The 21,588-nt window shown below is 38.2% G+C and overlaps 1 protein-coding gene across 1 annotated transcript in view; it reads left to right on the top strand.

Moving 5' to 3' along the window:
* Nucleotides 1-961: 961 nt before the first annotated feature.
* Nucleotides 962-21,588, top strand: part of ryr3 (ryanodine receptor 3) — a 147,486-nt gene continuing 126,859 nt past the window's right edge. Inside the window, exon 1 of the mRNA XM_059356626.1 lies at nt 962-1,209. Within this exon, the coding sequence (XP_059212609.1) occupies nt 1,162-1,209 (48 nt within the window). The 5' untranslated portion in view covers nt 962-1,161. The remainder of the gene's footprint in view (nt 1,210-21,588) is intronic.

The following is a 21,588-nucleotide window of genomic DNA, read 5'->3' as shown; positions in this document are numbered from 1 at the left end:
GGCTAAAAGTCCTGCATTCAAAACAAACTTTAGTAAAAGTACAAACGTATTAGCACCAAATTGTGTTAAAGTATCAAAAGTAAAAGTACTTGTTATGCAGAATGGCCAGGTTGTTGATGTATATTTCACAGTCCATAAACAGTTTTTAAAATGGACTAAAAATGTTCCTTTTTAGCAAAACTTTTGGTTCTTCCCCTTTGGATGTTTTTTAGATTACTATTATTATTTTTGTTTTTAGCAATTTTTCTTTTTTTTTTTTCATATAATAAGACTGTTATGATTTTAACCTGTAGCAGTTCTACATTTCCTTTAATGTAAAGTGCATTATAAAGAAAATGTATTATGATATTATTATTATTATTATTATATTCCAAATATATTATTGAATTATTATTATAAATTATGCATTTTGTAAGAGCCATTTTGATTCTGTCAAGGTAGGGTTTATTTTAACAACTTGAAATACTGTTATTAATTTAATTTATGAGTCATTTTAATTCATCACATGATTTCAAGTTAAATCTTGACCTGAAAGTAACTAAAGCTGTCAGCTAAATGTAAAAAAGTACAATATTTGACTTTAAAATGTAGTGGATTTGAAGTATAAAGTTGCATAAAATGGAAATACCCAAGTAAAGTACCTCAAAATCGTTCTATAGTACAGTACTTAAGTGAATGTACTTTCTAGACTGTACATGTGTGCAAGTGTGAAGTGGGAGAGTGCAAACAGGGAGACAGAGCTGCCAATCAAATCTACCCTCTGACCACCATGCGTCATTGTCAGACAGGGGGGAAAAACTCAATTTTGCAGAAGGGTGCATTTTAAAAGTATTTAAGCTTTTGAGCAGCAGCAGCAGCAGCATCTCCACCGGGGCTTCGTCCTCTGATGCCCCGGCTCCGTCCGCCTGCTGCTCCGCACTGCTGCTGCTGCTGCTGCTGGCGTCTGGGCGCAGCGAGGAGGGGGAGGAAGAGGAGGAGGAGGGAGGAGGAGGAAGAGGGGGTAGGTAGGTGGGAGAGGAGGAGGAGGAGGGGGGCTCGGCCGGGCTGCCCTATATGGCTGTGGATGAGCTGTATGCTAATATCGGCTTGAGAGGCACAGCATCGCGTTTCTGCCGGCAGTCAGTGGTGGCTTCCAGAGTCTGAGCAGGCTCCTTCACAGCCATGGCTGAGGGCGGAGAAGGGGAAGACGAGATCCAGTTCTTGAGAACTGTAAGTAAAACATAATTTCATCCGTGCGTTTCCAGTTTGTCGCCAATTAATTATCAGAGGCGGCGCGTCAATTAACTAAACCAACCTCCCCGATCCAAGTTGGATTATTGTGGAAGTTTTTTTTTTTTTTTGGAAAGAAAATGCATCGTCAGGGTTTGATTTTTGACTTGTGCATGAATGATGATGATTTTTTTTTTTTTTTGGTGGGTGGGGGGGTGAAGTTGCCGCAGGTTGCACGCTGCGCCCCGCGGCCACGGCGCACCTGTCGACAGGACTCTTGATGTGGGGAATCTCAATGAGACATCCCGTCTGCTGGTGCAAGGGCAAAAATGACTTCACACTCTCTTGCCATTTCATAACACATGCCCCCCCTTCTCATTTTCCACCATTCATCGCTTTCTGATCTGTCTTGTTTTTCTCGGGAACGCCTTGTGCAGAACATTCATTTTCTTACTTTTTTTTCATGGACGTATTCTGCTTCTCCGGAGAGAAGAGTTTCAATAAGTTGTGCTCTCACACACAAGCCACCTCCTGCTGATTACTATTTTAGTTGTTTGACGCAGATTGCTTACGCTGTCCCTGCTCGATGTGGTTCTGCACAGCAGTTATCTTGTAAATGATATGACAGCTTGTATGTTGGTGTGGTGGGAATCTTCTTCTCTGGCCTCAGGAGGCTTTGTGACCCAGGTGTTGCATGAAGAACAATAACACATGCAACACCTGCTCACCACGGAACTGGTTTTAAATCATACTTCTGCATTTATTTAATAGCCTTTGGTTTATTTTAATCCTGCACATTTTGTAGAAGGTTTGAATCAGCAAATATCCTGTAAATGGTGTAATTTCTAGTGTTATTGGGATTAAATCTTGTCCAGGACCCCCATGTCTCTGGGACCCCAATTTCAACCATCATAGATTTATAATGGGCAACTTTTCTGATGTCACAGCAGTTTATTTTGACTTTATTTGTTGGTTGAAATCTGTTGTTTTCTGCTGTCTGAATTTCAATTTACTTTTGCAAGGTCTGTATCTGTGGTTTTGCATGTTTCAGTCGATTTGATAACCCAAAGTAATCTAAATCAGTACACATTTTGCAAACAGTGCTGCTGTGATTTAGTGATTTAGCATTATTTTTCTCAGGCAACTGTTGGCTTCCATTCATTTCTGTATGATATGAAAAACCTAGTGTCTACTCTTGGAACTTGCTGGAGTTTAATAGTCACATCACAGTTAACCTCAAGTTGTTGCAGACTTTAACTTCACAGCCATGATAAAGTACCATGGACCAAAAAATGGCAAACTGTTCTGGTCAAGTTTTGACTTGGCACCAATGGATTTTCACAGCAAATGGAGAAACATAGAAGCTAATGGCTGCCTGGAACTATAGAAAAAATACACTGAAAAAGAAAACAAACAGAGCTACTCCAGTGATAAAGTGCAACAGGTCGAGGGGCTTTAGAGCAGCAGCAGAGGCCAACATCTCTATAAACAGATATCTGCAGATGAAGGCAGAATCTGCAGGCAACGGGACAAGATATTAGTATCTGAAGCATTCTGGTTTCCATTTGTAGTCCGAGTAGTATTGACCAATCATGTTGGGGCATGCTTTGAATGCAGGTAAACAGAATGTACCAAATGTAATCACAGGACCAATCAGCTATCGTCTCCGCCGAGGAGGGAATATTTTCTGGTTGTTTTTTCCGTCTGTCTGTCAGCAGGATTACAGAGAAACTATAGGCCTGATTTTCATGAAAGTTGGTGAAAGGGTGTAGCACGGGCCAAGGAAGAACCCATTAAATTTTGGAGTGGATCTGAATCACACAAAAACTTTGCGAGATAGGGAAGTTGTGCTGCATTCATGTGGCTCTGTTTATAAGAGAAAAAATGAGTTCTAGACTGGAAAAAATGCCCTTCGAGTTCACTTTTTATTAATGTATCTGCAGTCATAGCCAGATATCAGCTCAAAGACATGAACCAAAATGTTGTCTGGTTTTACTAGACCTACAAAAAGTATCAATGAAGTTGCTAATCGGATTGTAAACAATGTCCCCCTGAGAAATATTTGCCATTGCCGTCAGAGGCTAAACTGTCAGCCTGAGATTGGAGATATCCTGAATCCTAGTTGTTTGTTCCTTGATCCTACATTTCCCATAGTGCAACATGATATCCCTCATTAGACCCCTTTGCCTAATTTAGAAATAGAGTATACTGCAATTTTGAGACTGTATAATACTTTGTACACAAATTAAACTATTACTACTCAGACTACTACTCCTTATCTGTAAAATGTGACTCTTAAAGGAACTAGAACATGTCGGTTTAAGTGACTTTGTTTTGTTTTTCCATTGACGTCTATTTGGCTGCAGGCCTGACAGCAGTCAGTGCTCTCCTCTCTCATTGCTCTGAGCTGTTGAGATACACATTACAAACATTAATCTATATGTAATCCCTGTGAAGGCTCGGCTGGTTGTTAGTGCAGCCTGTACTTCACAGCTCCTACTATTTGTGATGCCAGTGATATGCTGACCCTCGCCTCTCAGATTCTACTGTCACAAAGGCATCCTGCTTATTTGATGACAACAGCGGTTTGAGAGGGGAGGGGGGTTCCCCTGAGGTCCACAGAGCCTTGTTATCAACCCTCAGCGGTGAGAGAACCGTGCCCTCAAAGGACGCCTTAAAATAAGAGCGCTAATTGAAACACAATATATTACAATCTGAACATTATGGTACAGCTGTTTGTTAATGTAAGTTGCATTTTGTTCCAGTTTGGGGAGGCTTCGGGGCAAAAAATGTGGTGGAATTTGCAGCTGTTGTCAAGTTTTTTTCGGATATTTATAAGAGATAAAACTGCAAAGTCCCCTGTTATTGGATACACGTTTCAGGTGTTGACTGTCAGGTGTTGACAGACGTCCAGACATTGTGATTTAATTTCAGGACGGACGCTGTCTCACCTTGCTGTTGATGTGTAATGTTGGGAAAGCTGGCAGCGATCGGAGCTTCTCTGTCAAAGGAAACTGAGGAAAATGTTACACCTCCGCTGCAAGATGAAGATCACAGTCCGTTCTGTAACTTTATAGACTCACACCGAAGCTGATAATGGACATACAAAAGTTTTAATTAACGGCAAAATCAACTCTCGGTGCATTGAAACTCTATGCTCACTGATGAGGAATTACTTTTCTTTGACATTAACTCTCCAGAGGTTTAATCCTGAATGGATAGATGTCATATTTGAGTACATGTTTACCTTGGTTGGTTATCTTAAGAGAATGATCAGTGTTCAGCTTTAATTTATGCAGGAATCAGAAAATGTGCAAGTCATTTTCTCAGTCTGCTAACTGCAGCATTATGAGAACACTTTATGTGATAATTTCAGTGGCATCAGATAATGATGTGTAGTCACCTGTGATATTTGTTGGTTGTGTTGCTGCGTGAAACACTGATTTTATACCAAACAATGAAGATGAATCTTGACTGAAATGACTGCAGCACATTGTCATTGTGAGGTGAACACTCTGTAACCAGATGATTGACATGGTTGATGTTTGAAATGACTAATGTCACTTTGGGTTTGTGGTTTGTGATGATGATAACAACAAAAATAGCTGATGAGAGTTTAATTTAAGAGCTGATATCTAGCCATTTTCCATGGTTTTTATTGATAATAACCAAAATCATTATCAAGAAAACCATGGAAAATGTCTAGATATCAGCTCTTAAATTAAACTCTTATCAGCTATTTTTGTTGTTATCATGATATTTGTCCAAACAAATGTACCTTAAGTTGTACCAGTCATTAAGATTAACAAGAAATTGAAGAAAACAAGGCTCTAATAATTTTTTCCATGAGTGTAATTGAGCCTGAATACAACCTTCCTATACTTCTGTCATAATGTTGAGACTGGTCTCCCTTCAAAAACTTACGTTTCAGACTGTAGTCTGCCTCCCTCTATAGCGGCTGTAGTAATTATCAGTGACATCGATGCAGAATTAAAATGCCAGTAGACATTCGACTTTCACTGAGGAGAACGGGGTTTGTGTCCCATGTGAAAACCAAAGTAAACAATGTGATTTTAAAAACCCCAAACTGTGGTGCCTCACATTTTGTGCATCACATTTTTGTGGAACTATGTCACTTTCGGTAGTCTCGTTCATTTATTTACTGTTAAAACCGTCTTTTATAATGCTTTCTAGCCTAAATTCAATTAAACTTTGCAACAGCAAACCTCACATTTATTTTGTAGTCACGTTGTCCTTGTAACTTCTTCACTTCACTGCATTTATGTACATTTTCTGTACTTTTAAAACTGTATTTTATAACGCCTTGCCTGGAAGTTCTTGCCCTAAACCTAGATCAGTGATCGTGTATCCTTAATTAAACAAAACTGCAGCCTTTTTTTTTTACAACTGTGAACTGTATATGTATGTATAATGACGTGTGTGCTATTTTTAGAGCGCTCTGCTCTGTACTGTGAAACGCTCATATGTGTGGTATTGACAAACAACTTATTCTGTCTTATACACTCTAACTTCCAAATTTGAGAAAGTGATACAGATTTATGAGTAGAAAACTTGACACATGGTGCTGAACTGAATTTCAACTTAATGTTCAGGTCCTAAGCTTTCAGATAATGTACACCACTGTTGTGTGGTCTCTGCTGTTGACCTGCTATCTCCCCTTAAAGAGCTCCTGTCCCCCACCTAAAAAAAAGAAAAAAATGGCTTTATGTGGGTTGAAGTAGATATCAGTTGTGAAGACAGAAATTGTAAATTATTCTGACACGTGTGTGTACACATACTTCATGCCAACCTTACATAAGTCAGTGCCCCACTTTAGCCACCCGGTCTAAAAAAGTCTGGATACGCCACTGCTGCACAAACAACATCTCGTACACGTCTGTGTGTCCTGGAGGGGGATCCCTTCTCTGTTGCTTTCTGAGGTTTCTTCCATTTATTTTTGTTGAGGAGGTGTTGTATGCTGTACAGACTGTAAAGCCCTCCGAGGCTAATTTGTGATTTTTCGGCTACATAAATAGCATTGAGTCGAAACGTTACCCATGAAGATCAGTGTTGTCAGGGTTGTTGTAGGCTTATTATATTAGAAATTATATTATAAATTGAATGAAGAAGAAGGTATATTTGTACGGCTACATTGTAAAACTTTTCAGTGTAAATGTACAGTAATTAACTGAAAGCCACTTTGCCTACAAAGTGCTGTTTTTCTTTTCTTTTTTTTCTTTTCTTTTTTACAGTTTTTTTACTGCATTTTAGTGTAATACTAAAAATAAATTTGCAGTATATGACTGTATTACTGTAAATCTACAAAACAATACTGTTCACAGTTTTGTCAGTAACTTACTGAATATTTACAGTACACTGTAAAACTTTTCAGTGTAAATTTACAGTAAATTTTAAATTGTCACCTGTCAATAAAGTGCTGTAATCACATTTCCCCCTCCTCCAGATTTTATTGCAACATACAGTCTGACACTGTATGACATCAGTGCAGCAGAATACAGTTCAGATTTCACTGTACATATTAAAGGTTTACAGTGTAATTCGGAGAAACCAGCAATAAAAAGTCTTAATTTAGATTTAAGTTTAAAATCTTCAAAATTAGAAGTCTACTTTTGTTTACTTCTGTCTGAAATTAGAGCCCTATTGTGTCTAAAATGACTGATTGATTGTGGTAAATTTCCACAGTAGTAAACTGTGTGTAAGTGCGAGGAGGGAAAGCTTTGCAGGAGTAGCTACAGTTACTAAGAGGGGTCAAACTAAAGGTCAGCAACGGCTTACTTTCTTTTTTCTTTTTCTTTCTTTTTTAGAGATATGTAGTTTGATTTTAATAAAGTTGTCCAGGTGAGCTTCTGTTGCTCCTTTTTTTTAAAATTAGGTGGTCGAGGCTGGCAGTCCACCAGTGGCTCCTCAGGGCTTATTTGGAGTTTATGTTGTTCTGGAAGCCTTCTGCATACCAGGGCGAGGACTCTGGGGGTTTAAATTTAGCCTTTTTAAAGATGATGCTTCCACAGCACATACAGCTCTGCTCCCCTGGCACTGCACCACACCGGGAGAAGAGCTTGAGTCGGGGCAGCACAACACCAGCGACTCTTTAACACCATGTTTATGGGGATAAAGTAGCATTTAGAAATTAAATGCTTGATACCACATGATAATATGCTGTGTGCTCTGAAGCTTAGTATGTCAAAGTGATGGACAGTGTCACTGAGACTTCGAGTTAAAAACAGAAAGTGTTGCACTGAATCGATAAATGAAACCAACTAATGATTGTGGTGCAACTTCTGGTGTGCTGTGCATGGACAGGTGTGATTTTTATTCTTATTTTAATAGATTATGATACAATAACTGTGTAATGCATGTAGATGACCAGAGGAGATTGGAGTCATATTTTGGGGGTTTTGAACTGTGGTGACCTGCAGGTTTTTTTGGCTCTTAAGCTAAAGGGATGGCAACATAATCTTGTGTTCTGATGAATGTTGTGATGATGGCAGTTTTGGTTGAGCTTCTCAGATGTAAGTGGTTAAAGAGTTGTCAAAGTGAGACAGGAGTGTTGAGAGTTGAGTGTCAGTGAAAATTAAGAGGGGTAATAAAACATTGCAGGGTCAGCCAGCAAACAAGGATTATTCAAAATTAGTTAAAATTGTTGTTAATCAATATTTATTATTTTTTCTTCAATTTCTTGCTGCAGATGTGAGGTGATAGTGTCATTTTATTACAAGCTGTTGTTACACAGTTAAAATTGGTTCACTAAAATCACACACTAAAATAATGTTATTTAAATGTTTTTTTAAAATATGTTTCTTTTTATTCCCTATCATTTATTATTATTATTATTATTATTATTATTATTATTATTATTATTATTATTATTATTATTATTATTATTATTATTAATAATAATAATAATAATAATAATACATTTGAATTAAAAGTGAAATGCATAATAATAATAATAATAATAATGATAATAATGAGGTTAATAATAATAATAATAATTATTATTATTATTATTTTAAATTATTATTCTATTTATTTATTTATTTATTTATTCATTTATTATCATTATTATTATTATTATTATTATTATTATTATTATTATTATTATTATCATTATTATTATTATATATTTGACGGTGTTGTGATTGTTCAGGGTGGAAGGAAGTAGTTTGATACTTATTGATGGTAGTTTATATCTGGGGCTTTGACAATGTTTTCATGATAATGTTAAAATAGTTCGATAGCAATATTTATTATTTTTTTCTTCAATTTCTTGCTGCAGATGTGAGGTGATGGTGTCATATTTCATTGCAAGCTGATTCGACACAGTTGAAATTGGTTTGCTAAAATCACACTAAAATAATGGATTTTTTATTATTAATATTTTGTTTTTATTCATTTTATACATGATACATTGCATTATTATTATTATTATTATTATTATTATTATTATTATTATTGTTATATTTTGAGATGTTGAGATTGTTCAGAGTGGAAGGAAGTCATTTGATACTTTTTTTTCTGTGAAAAAACTATAGCAATTTAACAGAGAAAATAATTTTAAACTCTGTTACTTTTGGGGAGGATTGAACAAAGCTTTTTATTTTGCAGTGGTTTATATCTTCTTCTTTTGGGGGGCTTTGACAATGTTTTCATGATAAATGTGTCGCTTTTATTGTTGTTGTTATTGTTACTATTTAGTTCTTTTTGTGATTATTTATTTCAGTTATGTATTATTGTTTATTTGATTTAACATGCAATAAAAGCATAAAGTATGTAAGCTGAGGTAAAATAGTGTCTGGAAGTTCATATAAATAAGTTTTTAAAGAAGAAGTGTAAAGAAAAGTTAGACTGAATATTAGATTTGAGCATATGGCTTCTTCTGATTGTTGGAAATTGAGTCCAGATATTTCACCTGTGCTGACACAACCTGAATTAATGAAAAGTAAGAAGCACGATGGACTCATAAAATCTATACCTCAGAGTCCTCTTCCCAGCACAGTATGCAGCACAGTATGCACCATTTACTATGTGGCAATATGTGATGCCCTTATAAAGTTCACCTCTTCAATCAGAGTTGGACAGACAGCCAGAGAGAGAGAGAGAGAGAGACAGTGAGAGGGAGAGAGAGAGAGAGAGACAGTGAGAGGGAGAGAGAGAGAGAGAGGCAGCGTTGTCCTGCGGCCTCAGTTGAACCTCCCTCAGATTGATTCAAATTGAATGGGAAGGATTTCCTCTGTATTGATTGAGCAGGCTGGGATGGCAAAGCAACAGTGTGTTCGTTGGCAGCTCTAAGCTGGCCGGCGCTGAAGGACAGCGAGCGTGCTGCCATCCCCATCATTTAAACAACCTTGATGTAATGGTGGCAGGACCTTACGTCACTATAACTCTCACTATAACTGTGTAAATGGGATGTGAGGGGTTCGACCGGGGCGGCCCTGTTTAGTGAAATATCAGAGTAATTGATCATTTAGGGTGACATTATTTGTTTTAAATATTTCATGTGGGATAAGTGCCTTTTTGAGGTCCCATTAAAATGTATGAATTTGTTTGAAGATGTGTGAAAACTGGCTTCTGATGGAGATTAAAGGGATTGTTTGGATTTTTGTTTTAAGTGGGGTTGTATGGGGTCTATAGTAAGTTTATAAGCTACAGTGAATGGCAGCTCAGCCCCAGTTTGGAGAAGCAGGCAGGAGAACGACAAGAAAGTTAAGCATAACATGTACTGCTGTGGACAGGGGCGGAAGGAAAAAGTATTTTAGACAACTTAAAAGTCAATATTAATTTGAGTGTACACTATATTTAGACATTGTTTAGACTATATATTTATTTTTTATCACTTTACCTTGCAGTCAGACAGCCCTGTTTAAGTTGATAGGGGAATTCTTTGAGGCCACCAGACTCCATTGACAAAAACGGTTATTTTACCTTGCAGAACACAGGAGTTGCTTCTCTACTGCTGCCTCAATTGTTGAATTTGTTTGTGTTATTGTATGACTTTGGCGAATCTAAACTAACCCCTTAAAACACCAAAGTCACACAGTAACACAAGCAAACTATGTTATTGAAGACTAGCCATTACTTTGTTCTGCAAGGTAAAATCACTGTTTTTGGCAATGGAGTCTGGTTTGAAGTATTAAATGTGCTATTTAAATAAACTTGACTTGACTTGAAGAGTTCCCCTGCAAACTCTTGTCTGGTGGCTTTGAAGAGAGCATAGAGGGATATAATAACCTCAGTTCTCTGATAAGATAGGAGATATGCTATCTTATCTTTCCATTAATCCATGTCTTATTCTAAGCTTCTGAAGTACCTATAAATTATAAAAGTAGTGAGACAAGGCTCTTTGTCGTTACAGCCAGTGTGTGCCCTCAGGTTTGGCCTTATCTATGTGTTTATTTCTTAAATACTCTAAATCGATAAAACTGATCTTTTGGCCTGTTATGTTAAGAATACAAGTTACCTATTACTTATTTTTCTTTTTCTACTAAAATCTAACTAATGAGCAAATATTATACTTCAAAATCAGTACCTTGTTTTGAATATTGGCCCAAAATGCACTTAACTCAACAATCTCATTCCATATTTTGTGCATCAAGTTTCATATCATAAGTCAAAATACAAATTAAATTGACATTGATAATTTAGTTTCAGCAGGAATGACAGTGCAGTATGTTGTTGTGGTGGTTCAGACAGAGTTCGCAGTAAAATACCAGTTAGAGCAGCAGAAACGTGAGTGGACTCTCAACACAAATAATTACCTTCATTAATCAGCAGAGGACTGAAAAAAGGTGCAGCCTCTTAGCTTTTTGAGTGTCCCTCAGGTCACTCGGTTCATTTTCATTTAACACCTACATGGTGAAGTTTGTTGTCAGCTCTGTGGCCATAATGGTTCTCTTATAAGGGCCAGTTAGGATTGTTTGTAGCCTTCATTAATCCAACTTTAAAGGCCTCTGAGTGTGTATTTTCTCAATCAGCTTCTTACTGCCTATAATGGGATCCTAGATGAACACATAACTTTCTGTCAGAGTTTGAACAGCCTTTGGTTGTTTCTATTGACTGGATATAAAGATGGTCTCTACATCCTTCCACTGTACAAATGCGAAGCCAAAATATCCCAGATATGGTGCTGCCATCTTGCACTGTTGATGTCATTTGAATCCAGAGTCTACGCAGCACTGATCAGCTTCTGGAGCCATAGTATTGAGGTCCCGCCCATACGTCCACCTGACCAATTACAAGTCAATCACAGCTGTCAATCATGACATTACACCCTATTTTTATAGAATCAAATTAATAATTAAAACCAAATGTATTATACAAATAAACACTTGAACAAACATCAGTGTGTGATAAAAACTACCTAAAATTACAGAAACTATCTTTGCTAAAATTATATTTGACTTGTTTTGACTTAAGTTGAGTTTAAGTTTGGCTCATTTCCCATCCATTAACATGGAGGGGGCGGGGTTTATGACCTATACTGCAGCCAGCCACCAGGGGGCGACAGATATGTTTTGGCTTCACTTTTGGGGAGCTGTTATGTCACTTTTTTTTTTGCTAGGTTGAGGTAGGTGGGGCTAAGCTTTGCATGCACCAATAAGAATTCAGTATTTTAATTTAGTGTGATGTCAGTTGGGGGGTTGTTTGGTCACTGTCAATCAAAGATGATTTCTGAAACCACACCCACACAGTCCCAGTATTGCAGATATGTTGAGTTTTTGAGTTTTACATAAATTCTACTGAAATGTTCTTCTTAAACTTGGTTGCTTATTTAGTTGTTAAAATGTAACAGGAGGAGGGGATTCAATTTTCCCTAAACAATCACCAGAGACTTCTGCCTGTTTTTAGCTCTTCTTTTGGTTTTCCTTTAACTCCAGGGGGAAATATCTGGGTCTTTAGCTGCTTAATGTTCAACTCTGTCTCTTTGTCTGCTGTTTGGTACTGAGTAGGTTTTGTATGGAGGGATTTTTAGAGTTTTTTTAATGGAAACAGATGCTTTCTGCTGTCAAAAATGGCACCATGAGGGAGTTGAAAGTGACCCCACACAGTAAAATTCTGGGTCAAAGAGCAAACATTTGAGCTGAAACTCTCATGTTTTCAATTGATATATTATTATTATTATAAAAATAATGATTATTGGCACTTTTAGATTTGAATCCAAGTTTTTCAGAGGTACTAAGCCTCTTGAATATTGAAGCTCTTCATACAGTCAGTGAGGAGCTCTGCTGGTGCAGTTCGCTGCCTTGCTCAAGGGCACCTTAAAGTAATGACAAAGAGAGGATTAAACATCAATCACTCCAAAACCCAATTTTCTCTCCACCAGGAAATTATCCATTCTTTAAAGTTAATGGTCCCATTTGAATTATTTTCTGACAGGACAGGATTTAAGGATGTTTCACTTTGGGGTGAAAACATGATCTGTTTGTCATTTTGCTAATAACTCACTCATCTTTTAGTTTCTCAGTGAGCCCAGAAACGTCTTTAGAAACACCATTCTCTATTTGCTGTGTGCATCCAGCCACGACAGCTGCAGTCGAGAGATGACATCTTGTAGCCTGATGGATCTGGAAACCATTTCCAGGCCTTGTAGGGAGGGAGGCTTACCTTGTCACAGACTGCCGCTGATGTATTGTGAAACACTTAAATGCTCATTGAATTTATCTTGTGTCACGTCCACTTATTGACCCGTCGCCGTTCTGTCTGTCTGAGGAATGAAAATCTGACCTCTGTGAAATCTATTTTTCGCCGTACCGTGCCGCTGTCTTCTGAGGCTTTGGTGGCATGAGAGCTAAAATAATTTAAAGTTTGCATTAAATTGGACTCCTGCAGAAATTGACAGGGTAAAAACAACTGTCTGCCCGGGTCATGAGCTGAGAGCTTAGAGTGAGAAAAGGAGGCTTAAGTTGACTTCAGGTGAATGTTTTCACTTCACCTGCAGTTCTTTTTTCACCTCACAGCCTCACTCACACCATCCTCTCCGTCTCTTCACACCTCACTACATCCTGCCTGTGTTCGCTCTGTCTCATCAGACAGGATGATGGACTTTAGAAAGGCTCCAGCTCCATCCCTGACCAGAGGCCCCTTCATTTCTCAGGGCTTCTGCTGAGGTGGACGGACGCCTCAGCCTTGCACGCATGGGGGGCCTCTATTATTTGAAGCTGCTGCTCTAAAGCAATGTGCATACAAATTAAGCCAAGAAAATCCAATTTGTTATAGGAACACCATATAAATCTTGGGAGTCTGTGATCCATGGCAGTGTACTGCGGGGCAAAACTTGCTCGACTGTGGAATTATATTCCTTTCTTTTTTTTTTTTTTTAATGTAGATCTCAAATGTGCAGGGTATAATTTATTTTGGCTCATGGTGCCTTCTCTGACCTGCTTATGCACACATTCTGCATGCACATAGTATGTGACAGTAGCTGTGTTTCCATTAACAAACTTCTATGAAAATTCACATGACAAAAGCTTCATGGCAACACGAAAATGCACGTACAAGTTTTTATGCTTGCTTGTGGTGTTTTTAGTTGTTGTTTTTTAAATGGTTAATGCGCTAAACCAGAGATGGAAACACAGTTTGCGAATAAGTTCTGACGTTAAACTTTTAACTTCTGACGCAACATTTAACTTACATGACTGGGCGACAATGGAAACAGCTTTTTTTTCTTCTTTGTGGTTTTCCAGTAGAGCAGAAACAGCTGATCAAAGTTGTACGATTAGCAACCTCTTTGTTGTTGTTGTTGTTGTTTTCTCTATACGTCCTCTACTGTTTACTGACAGATTAGCCAACAGCAATAGATTACACTGCCATCTTCTGACAAAGGTACATTTATGCAGCTTTGTTTATTTGCTCTAAACAAGTTGATGGAAACGTCCTTAATTCGCATTTTCTTCATTGCAACATTAAAAATTTTGCTTCAAAATTCGTTTACTTTTTCGTTTACTTAGCTTTAATGGAAACACCTAGTGATGGCATAATGTAAATGCATCTTCAATGACAGATCTTGAGGTGTAGATTTCTCGTCTTTGAAGACATTTTAAAAACAAAAATCTGCATCAAAATATCTGAGGATTCTCTGCAGCTGAGTGCAAACAGGACAAAAATATCCAGATATATTCTCATAAACATGACGTGAATGCAACAATAACAATGTTGATAAAGTAAAGTGCAGATAACATTTTAAGGCATATAGTTTGGCCTTGTCAGCGACTGGCCCTGTGCTGTCATTTTACTAAATAGTCCAACTACTGACAGGTCCGTCCTTGAACGAGCCATCAAAACAGTGCAGAGAGGACATACTGTATGTCTTGAGAGAAATTGCCAACTTTTACTAAATCTATCTAGTAAAAAAATATGTTAGTCATAAAAATGAAAGGTAGAACTTAATCAAACGTGGCTAAGGTCAGGCAGCTGGACAGATGATAACAGCCAAAAAAACAATGACTGTGGATAATTTTGCCATTTTTTGCCAAGCCATTTTTATAATGAATAACACCAGTGTGATTTGTATTCCTTATGTACACAATTAAAAAAACATGCTTCAGGTAAATTATTATTATTTATTCATTAATATCTTATCAAAATGGCCCAGATTCCCTGGCTTGCAGGAAAAATAACACCAATAAAACCCTTCATATGGCCTCTGTTCTTCTGTTTCTTTATCTAAGCGGTCCATAATGAATTCAGAAAAAACACATTAATGTGATTATCTGTAATAACGTATATGAGTGCTCGGTAACGCTGTTTTGTTGATAAGAAAATGAATAATTCACACAGAATAGTCAGAATCCTGATGTTTCCTGCTGAGGCAGCACACACCGAAGCTCCACACGAACTTCCTTCTGTTTGTGCTCCGGAGCTGAACGGCTGTTTGCTTTAGAGATGTGGACTTAAACCTCATTCATTTAAACATCTCATGAATCAGTTATGACGGAAACACGGCAGGATGGAACTCCTACTGCTGCTTAAACACTGAAGTGAGTAGATTAACTGTTAGTACGCAGCAGAGGTTTAGACTTTGAAGTGAAAGGACGTAATCTTTCCTCCCGTCTGTCTCTTACTCTCGCTCCATCTTCATTTCTCTGTCTCTACCTCCAAAGGTGCACATATTTCAGTCCAGATTAATGACCCACTGGCAACATTTAATTGCTACGAAAAACTCCTGGTAACAATAAACATTTTTGATAGTTTCTACATTTATTTTATGACCAGTTTTGGAAGATTTTCAGCTTTTCACATCTAACAATGCTGATCTTGAACACTAAATAGACAGATTTTGTCACTGAAAGTCAACAAAAGAATGAAATATGGACGTAGTGTCCGTGATGTCACGTCACCCACAGGTTCCTAAAGGAACATCTCAGAGGTGCTAAGCTAATCTTAAAAAATGGTTAAATATGGGGTAAATATAATATAATTTAACTAGTTTGAGTCAGTTTATACAGTCATACAGGTGGAAATGAGCTATAGAGATGAAAACATTTTTTTGAACTAGCCCATTTTTTTGGGCTATAAACACGTTAATTTCTGCTGCAAAGTTGGACATTTTAACATGGGGGTCTATGGGGATTGACTCACTTTTGGAGCCAGCCCCAAGTGGTCATTTGAGGAACTGAAGATTTTGACACTTACACATTGACTTCATTTTTCGGCTGCTTGTCGAAAGCCTTTTATTACACCATGGTCATTGCTTTTTATGCCAGAAAATGACTTTTTTTACTACTACATTTAGCAAATGCTGCTATTTCTAACTGAAACGAATAATAATAATGACATTTGTGAGCTAAAGCGAGTTGAAAGAAGCCTGGTTGCTGGTACATGTCCTTATTAATGCATAACTTTAAGTCTTAATATAATCTAAACAGTTTAAGTTAGTTTTAAAAAATCATGGAAGTGGAAATCACTATAGAGATTGAACATATTTTTTGAACTGGGCTATAAACATGTTTATTTCTACTGTAAAGTTGGGCATTTTAACATGGGGGTCTATGGGATTGACTCACTTTTGGAGCCAGCCTCAAGTGGCGATTTGAGGAACTGCAGTTTTTGACACTTCTGCATTGACATCATTTCTTTGCTGCTTATTGAAAGCCTTTTAATATACTTCCCTTCCATGGTCATTGCTTTTTATGCCAGAAAATGACTTTTTTTACTACTACATTTAGCAAATGCTGCTATTTCTAACTGAAACAAATAATATTAATGACGTTTGCAAAGACTTGGAAGTTACATGAATGTTAACACCATGTCCACTGTCTGCCAGTTGGAGATAAGGAGTACTATCATCAAAATGAATTTGGATTTGGAAGAGGTGGAGCTAAAGCGAGTCGAAAGAAGCCTGGTTGCTGAAACACGTCCTTATTAATGCATAACTTTAAGTCCTAATATAATTTAAACAGTTTAAATTAGTTTAAACAATCACAGAAATTGAAGTTAACTATAGAGATGAAATGCATTTTTTGCACCAGGCTGTAAACATGTTTATTTCTGCTGTAAAGTTGGACATGTTAACATTGGGGTCTGTGGGGACTTACTCACTATTGGAGCCAGCCCCAAGTGGCCATTTGAGGAACTGCAGTTTTCTGCATTGACTTCATTTTTCTGCTGCTTGTTGAAAGCCTTTTATTACACTTCCCTTCTATGGTAATTTTTTTGTATGCCCAGAAGTTTTTTTTCCTACTACATTTACCAAATGCTGCTGTTTCTAATTGGAAGAAAGAAAACACTTAATATGGATTTGGAAGGCACAGTACGGAACCACTTAATAAATCTGGCATTTAAAGGCCTGGTCGAACTAAATGGTCCACAGTCTTGTACCTCATTTATTTTAATACATTTTCTTTCTCTTTTTTTTTTGTCGCTGAGATGATTGAGCTGATCTCATTTATATCACCAGTCAGACATCATCACCAAATTTCCCGATCTATAAATAAGATCCCTGTTTCTGTCTGAGATGTATGAAGTAGCTGCAGGTGCATCCAGTGTCGCTGCCTGTATTGACTAACTGATCTGATTAATAGACAGAGCAGCAGCAGACTGGGGCCAAACCTGTTACAGTATTGCTTTCCTTTGAAACACTGCAGATCTTTGTCTGTACAAAATATGACTATAGAGCCAAAATGTCAAATTGCTAAAAAGCCAATTCCTCAGCTCTCTTTGTGTCTCTCTCCTTGTTTCTTGTTTACATCTGTTTCTGTTTTTGGCTTCGAGTCCTGTTTTTCACCGTCTCTGCACTTCATCTGGTTCTGCCTTTAATCATTTTTTCACACTCTCGCTACTTCTCCTTCATTTCCTACGGCTCCACAAGGTTTTAAAATTTTAACAAAGGTTGGAACTTTGTGAATAATAACTTCATTATTTATAGTCATGTGCTCGTGGTTGACAGAGAGTCTTTAGATCCGTGTTAGCTGCAGCGCTGTCATCCCAAAAAAGTAAGTTTATTGCACATTTTTTGGGATACAGGCTCTGTGAACAATCTTTTATTTTATATCAGAAAATAACATTGAGAAACACTTTTTTCGGTACTTGCAGATTAGAAGCTACGGACAGAAAATGATAGCATTGAACCGCAACACAAGGAGAGGACAGATTCCTTGCTTTTCTAAAATAATGATGGATAGCTCCCAGTTCTTCTCAGAAAATAAAAGACTTGCGTGGTGCGAGGGCATAAATGATGTGATTACAGTCGAGGACTGGCAAGAGATCTGCTTAAATGCAGAATTTGCACAATCCATAAATACCCGTTTTAAATTACTCTAATATAAATGGCTAATGAGATTGTATACAACACCAACCCACTTAAAAAGATTTAATCCCTGCAGCCCCGATTTATGTAGTAAATGTGGAACAAAGGGCAAACATTTTACTGCCTATGGGACCGCTCAATTATCCAAGCTTTCTGCATAGAGGTTTTAGATATTCTTCCAAATGTGTACAGGACTTAAAGCAAGAAAAAGCAGGAAGTTATTCAGTCAGAAATGTGTACATTGATTTTAGCATTATAGAAATGTAAAACTCCTCTATGCCTGAAATCGGGCATGGTGCCTGAGAACTTTAAGCATTTTGTGTAAGGACAGTATGCCCCAGACTATGTATCTTCTGAGTTTTCCTAAAAATTGTAAAGCAATGCTGTTAAGAAAATGTCTATTATTTATCACAAGCGAAACATGGATAGCCAAGTTTTGATAATCAGTTAACAGATCAAGACTACAGATGTAGTTTGAGGCTCTATCATTCTCAATAACTTGCACTGATAATGAAAGGGGACCTAGTTTGCTTATTCTTAGGTTCATACTGGTATCTGGGGTTTCTCCAAGAACATGTTTCATGCATAGACTGTATATAAATAATGGACGTAATCACTGTGACATAACCCATTGGTTTGTGGACTGCCCGTTTGAGGCATCAAGTTCAGCGTTACACTCGTTGCCATCTTGCGTCGCCATCTTGTTTCCGATACGGGGAGCAGACCATATCTGGACTGTGGAGGAGCGAGAGGGATCTGATCACTGACTACAGCCTTTCTACACCTCAACCTGACTGAGAGAACTCGCTGCTAATTCATGTTAGCATTAACTGGAGCATTAACTGGGATGTTCATTTTGGCTAGCAAAAAACAAAACTAAATGTATGTTACTTACCTCAGAAAAATGAGCAGTGACTCCTTGGAGTGTCTGTTAGTCCAACCAAACGCTGAACAAGACATTTTTAATGAACAAAACGTTCAAATAAACTGTCATTTAGTGAAAATACAGTGTGAAAGGGTCAAAGTTATGAGACTAAATGTCCTTTTTTATGTCTATATAACGTTATATATAACTTTATTGACACGTTGCCGTGGATACGCATTGTTCTGCTTCTCTCCTGATGACGGCTCGCTGAGGTAATAAACCAAGTGATAAGTTTTGTCATTTTGCATTGAAATTAATGGACAGAAATGTTTTTGCAGCCACACTTAGCACCCCCTGCTGGAATTTTCAGTAGAATGCAGCTTGAGTCACTTCCTGATTTGCCCCCTGCTCAGACCCGAAGGTTGCCATCTGGTTTCATGCTTTAACATAAAAAAACACTCATACTGCCCATAGCTGCTTCACCTCTGTTAATCCTCCCTCTGAGATGCTCCTTTGTAGCGCCTGTCTCTTAAAGCCCAGTCTGCTCTTACTGATTACTGATTTCTGGGTCTTTTGCGAGTGTACAAGAAGGAGAAGACACAGGGTCAAATTACATCATATTGTTGGGGTGTGCCATAAAATCTGGCCTGTACCTACTGAAAGGCTCAACAGGTGGCGCACAATCATAGAACACCTTGTTTTTGTCAGGCTGATCGTGACCATAGTAAGTCTCCTTTAAGACAAAAATACTCTACCTTAAAAGAAGATATGGAATCTTTTATGGAGTTTTTTAGAGGAGGAGAAATCTGCAGAAACCTGTTTGCTGCCTGCTTATTTATGTTTTTTTGTACTTAAAAATGTGTTGTTGTTATGCCCTGAGATAGCAGAGTATAATAAGATGGTGCTTTGCTGTTTGTTTTAATACTTGAGGATTTATGCTGAAAACTCATTTAGTAGACTTGTTTTTAACATTCATGTCTTGTCGTGCTCCGATAGCCACCAACATCAGCCTCTATCCGGCTTATCAGGTTGTGTTCTCACACATCTACACTGTATCTACTTTGCTCTCCATGTTGTGAGCTAAGCTTCACTAAAAACACGTAGCTCAGCCTGCACTTAGCACCCTGCCTGACATTTATGAGAAACACGACTCCTTAGCAGTCGGACTAATTCAGACAGACTACACACCGAGACAGTGTGAACAAGGAGATGAAACGTGCTGGTATTTTCTTTATTCTGTTTAGTTTTTGCCCTTTTTTTCCCTCCTTCTCAAAGCCTGCCTGTTGATCTCCACTGAGCATGTGCAAAGCATGCGTGTCAAAATAGCAGCGCTGAGGGATTGAACAGATTCACCTTTTCTCAAGTTCACATTGGTGGCAGCAGCGGGTGAGTTGTGGGAGTTTATTTGGCACACCAGAGCATCTGTAGTTCTCGGGTTTCGGCTGGTGGATGCATCGGGCCGCACACACACACACACATACACACACACCTGTCGCTGTCTGTTAAGGGGCACTTGCTGCTTAGTTAACGAAGCAGGAGAAGAAAAAAACAGAGCCAGGGAGGAGTAGGGGGGGTGTTGAGGGTCTGCTGAAGACACATCCGGCCAAGCAAGTGATCATTCAAAGAAAAGCTCTAACCAACGTGACTCTCTTTTGTTTGATTGGCGGACGTGTCAGACCTGTTGGATCCAGAGGGACATTGAGGGGTAGTGAGGACGGGTGGGGTCGCGTTGGGAGAGGGCAGGGTCAAGTTCCAACTCTCCACTTGGAAGCTGGGTAAAACAGCCACCCAACCTCCTCCTGCTGCAGGCCAGGGCCCTATACATAGTACTGATGCTGCTCTTTAGCTGTCTAGCAGATGGTCACACTGCTTCTGCAAGGATCACTTTGCCTCAGATTCACCAGATTCTCTGGCTGGGGATCAAGTCAGGGGTGCAGAGAGAGACAGAAAGTGTCTTAAGAAAGTGTCTTTGCTGTAGGCACACATGGACTTAGCATTAGTTGTTGAGATGTGATCACAGCGATTGGATTTTTATGAGAGAATGCCACTATGTATGTACCCACTCTTGGCATTAAACCCTCCCATACACTCTGTCTCCTGCGGTTGTATTTATTTAGAGCGATGTTGGCATTATCATCCATTCTGCTGCTCTTCCTCCCATTGCTGCACTGCTCAGATGACTGGATGGCATCCAGTCTATGTAGCTGTTTGATCCCAGTGCAACTCAGACCACTTCTGCTTCTGAAGCTGCACTTTCAAAACGAGTGAAAATCAATTTCTGTGCGTCTGTGCCTTTCAGTGTGGTTGTCAATTTTGATCAAATTCAAGTATGCATGAATATGTATCACTGCCTGGCTTTCACTGTAGCTTTTAAGTGATCTAATTGCTGCTTTAATGAGGACCTATTATGCAATTTTCTTTAGGTTCATACTTATATTTTGGCTTTCTGTTAGTACATCTATAATCTTAATATGTAAAAAAAAAAAAAAAACCCACAAACACTTTGTTATATTGCTGCACCTCTATTGACCCTCTGTCTGAGACACTCCTGACACGTTAAGCCTCTCTCTCTAAAGAGAACTGGATACAGTGTTGGACACGGGGCACCATTCATTCCTATGAAAGTTGTTCAGCGGCACATGAAGCCAAAAAAAAGTTTGTTCAGTGTATGAAATTACCCAGATCTTCTACAGCTCTTCAGCACTGTGGGGCCTATAAAGAAACTAGAAACTTCCACCAGCTGAGGAGCTTT

The sequence above is a fragment of the Centropristis striata genome, chromosome 18 (assembly GCF_030273125.1).
Source record: "Centropristis striata isolate RG_2023a ecotype Rhode Island chromosome 18, C.striata_1.0, whole genome shotgun sequence".
Lineage (NCBI taxonomy): Eukaryota > Metazoa > Chordata > Actinopteri > Perciformes > Serranidae > Centropristis > Centropristis striata.
Note: the sequence above shows the minus strand (reverse complement) of the source record. Positions and strands in the feature narration are given on the sequence as shown.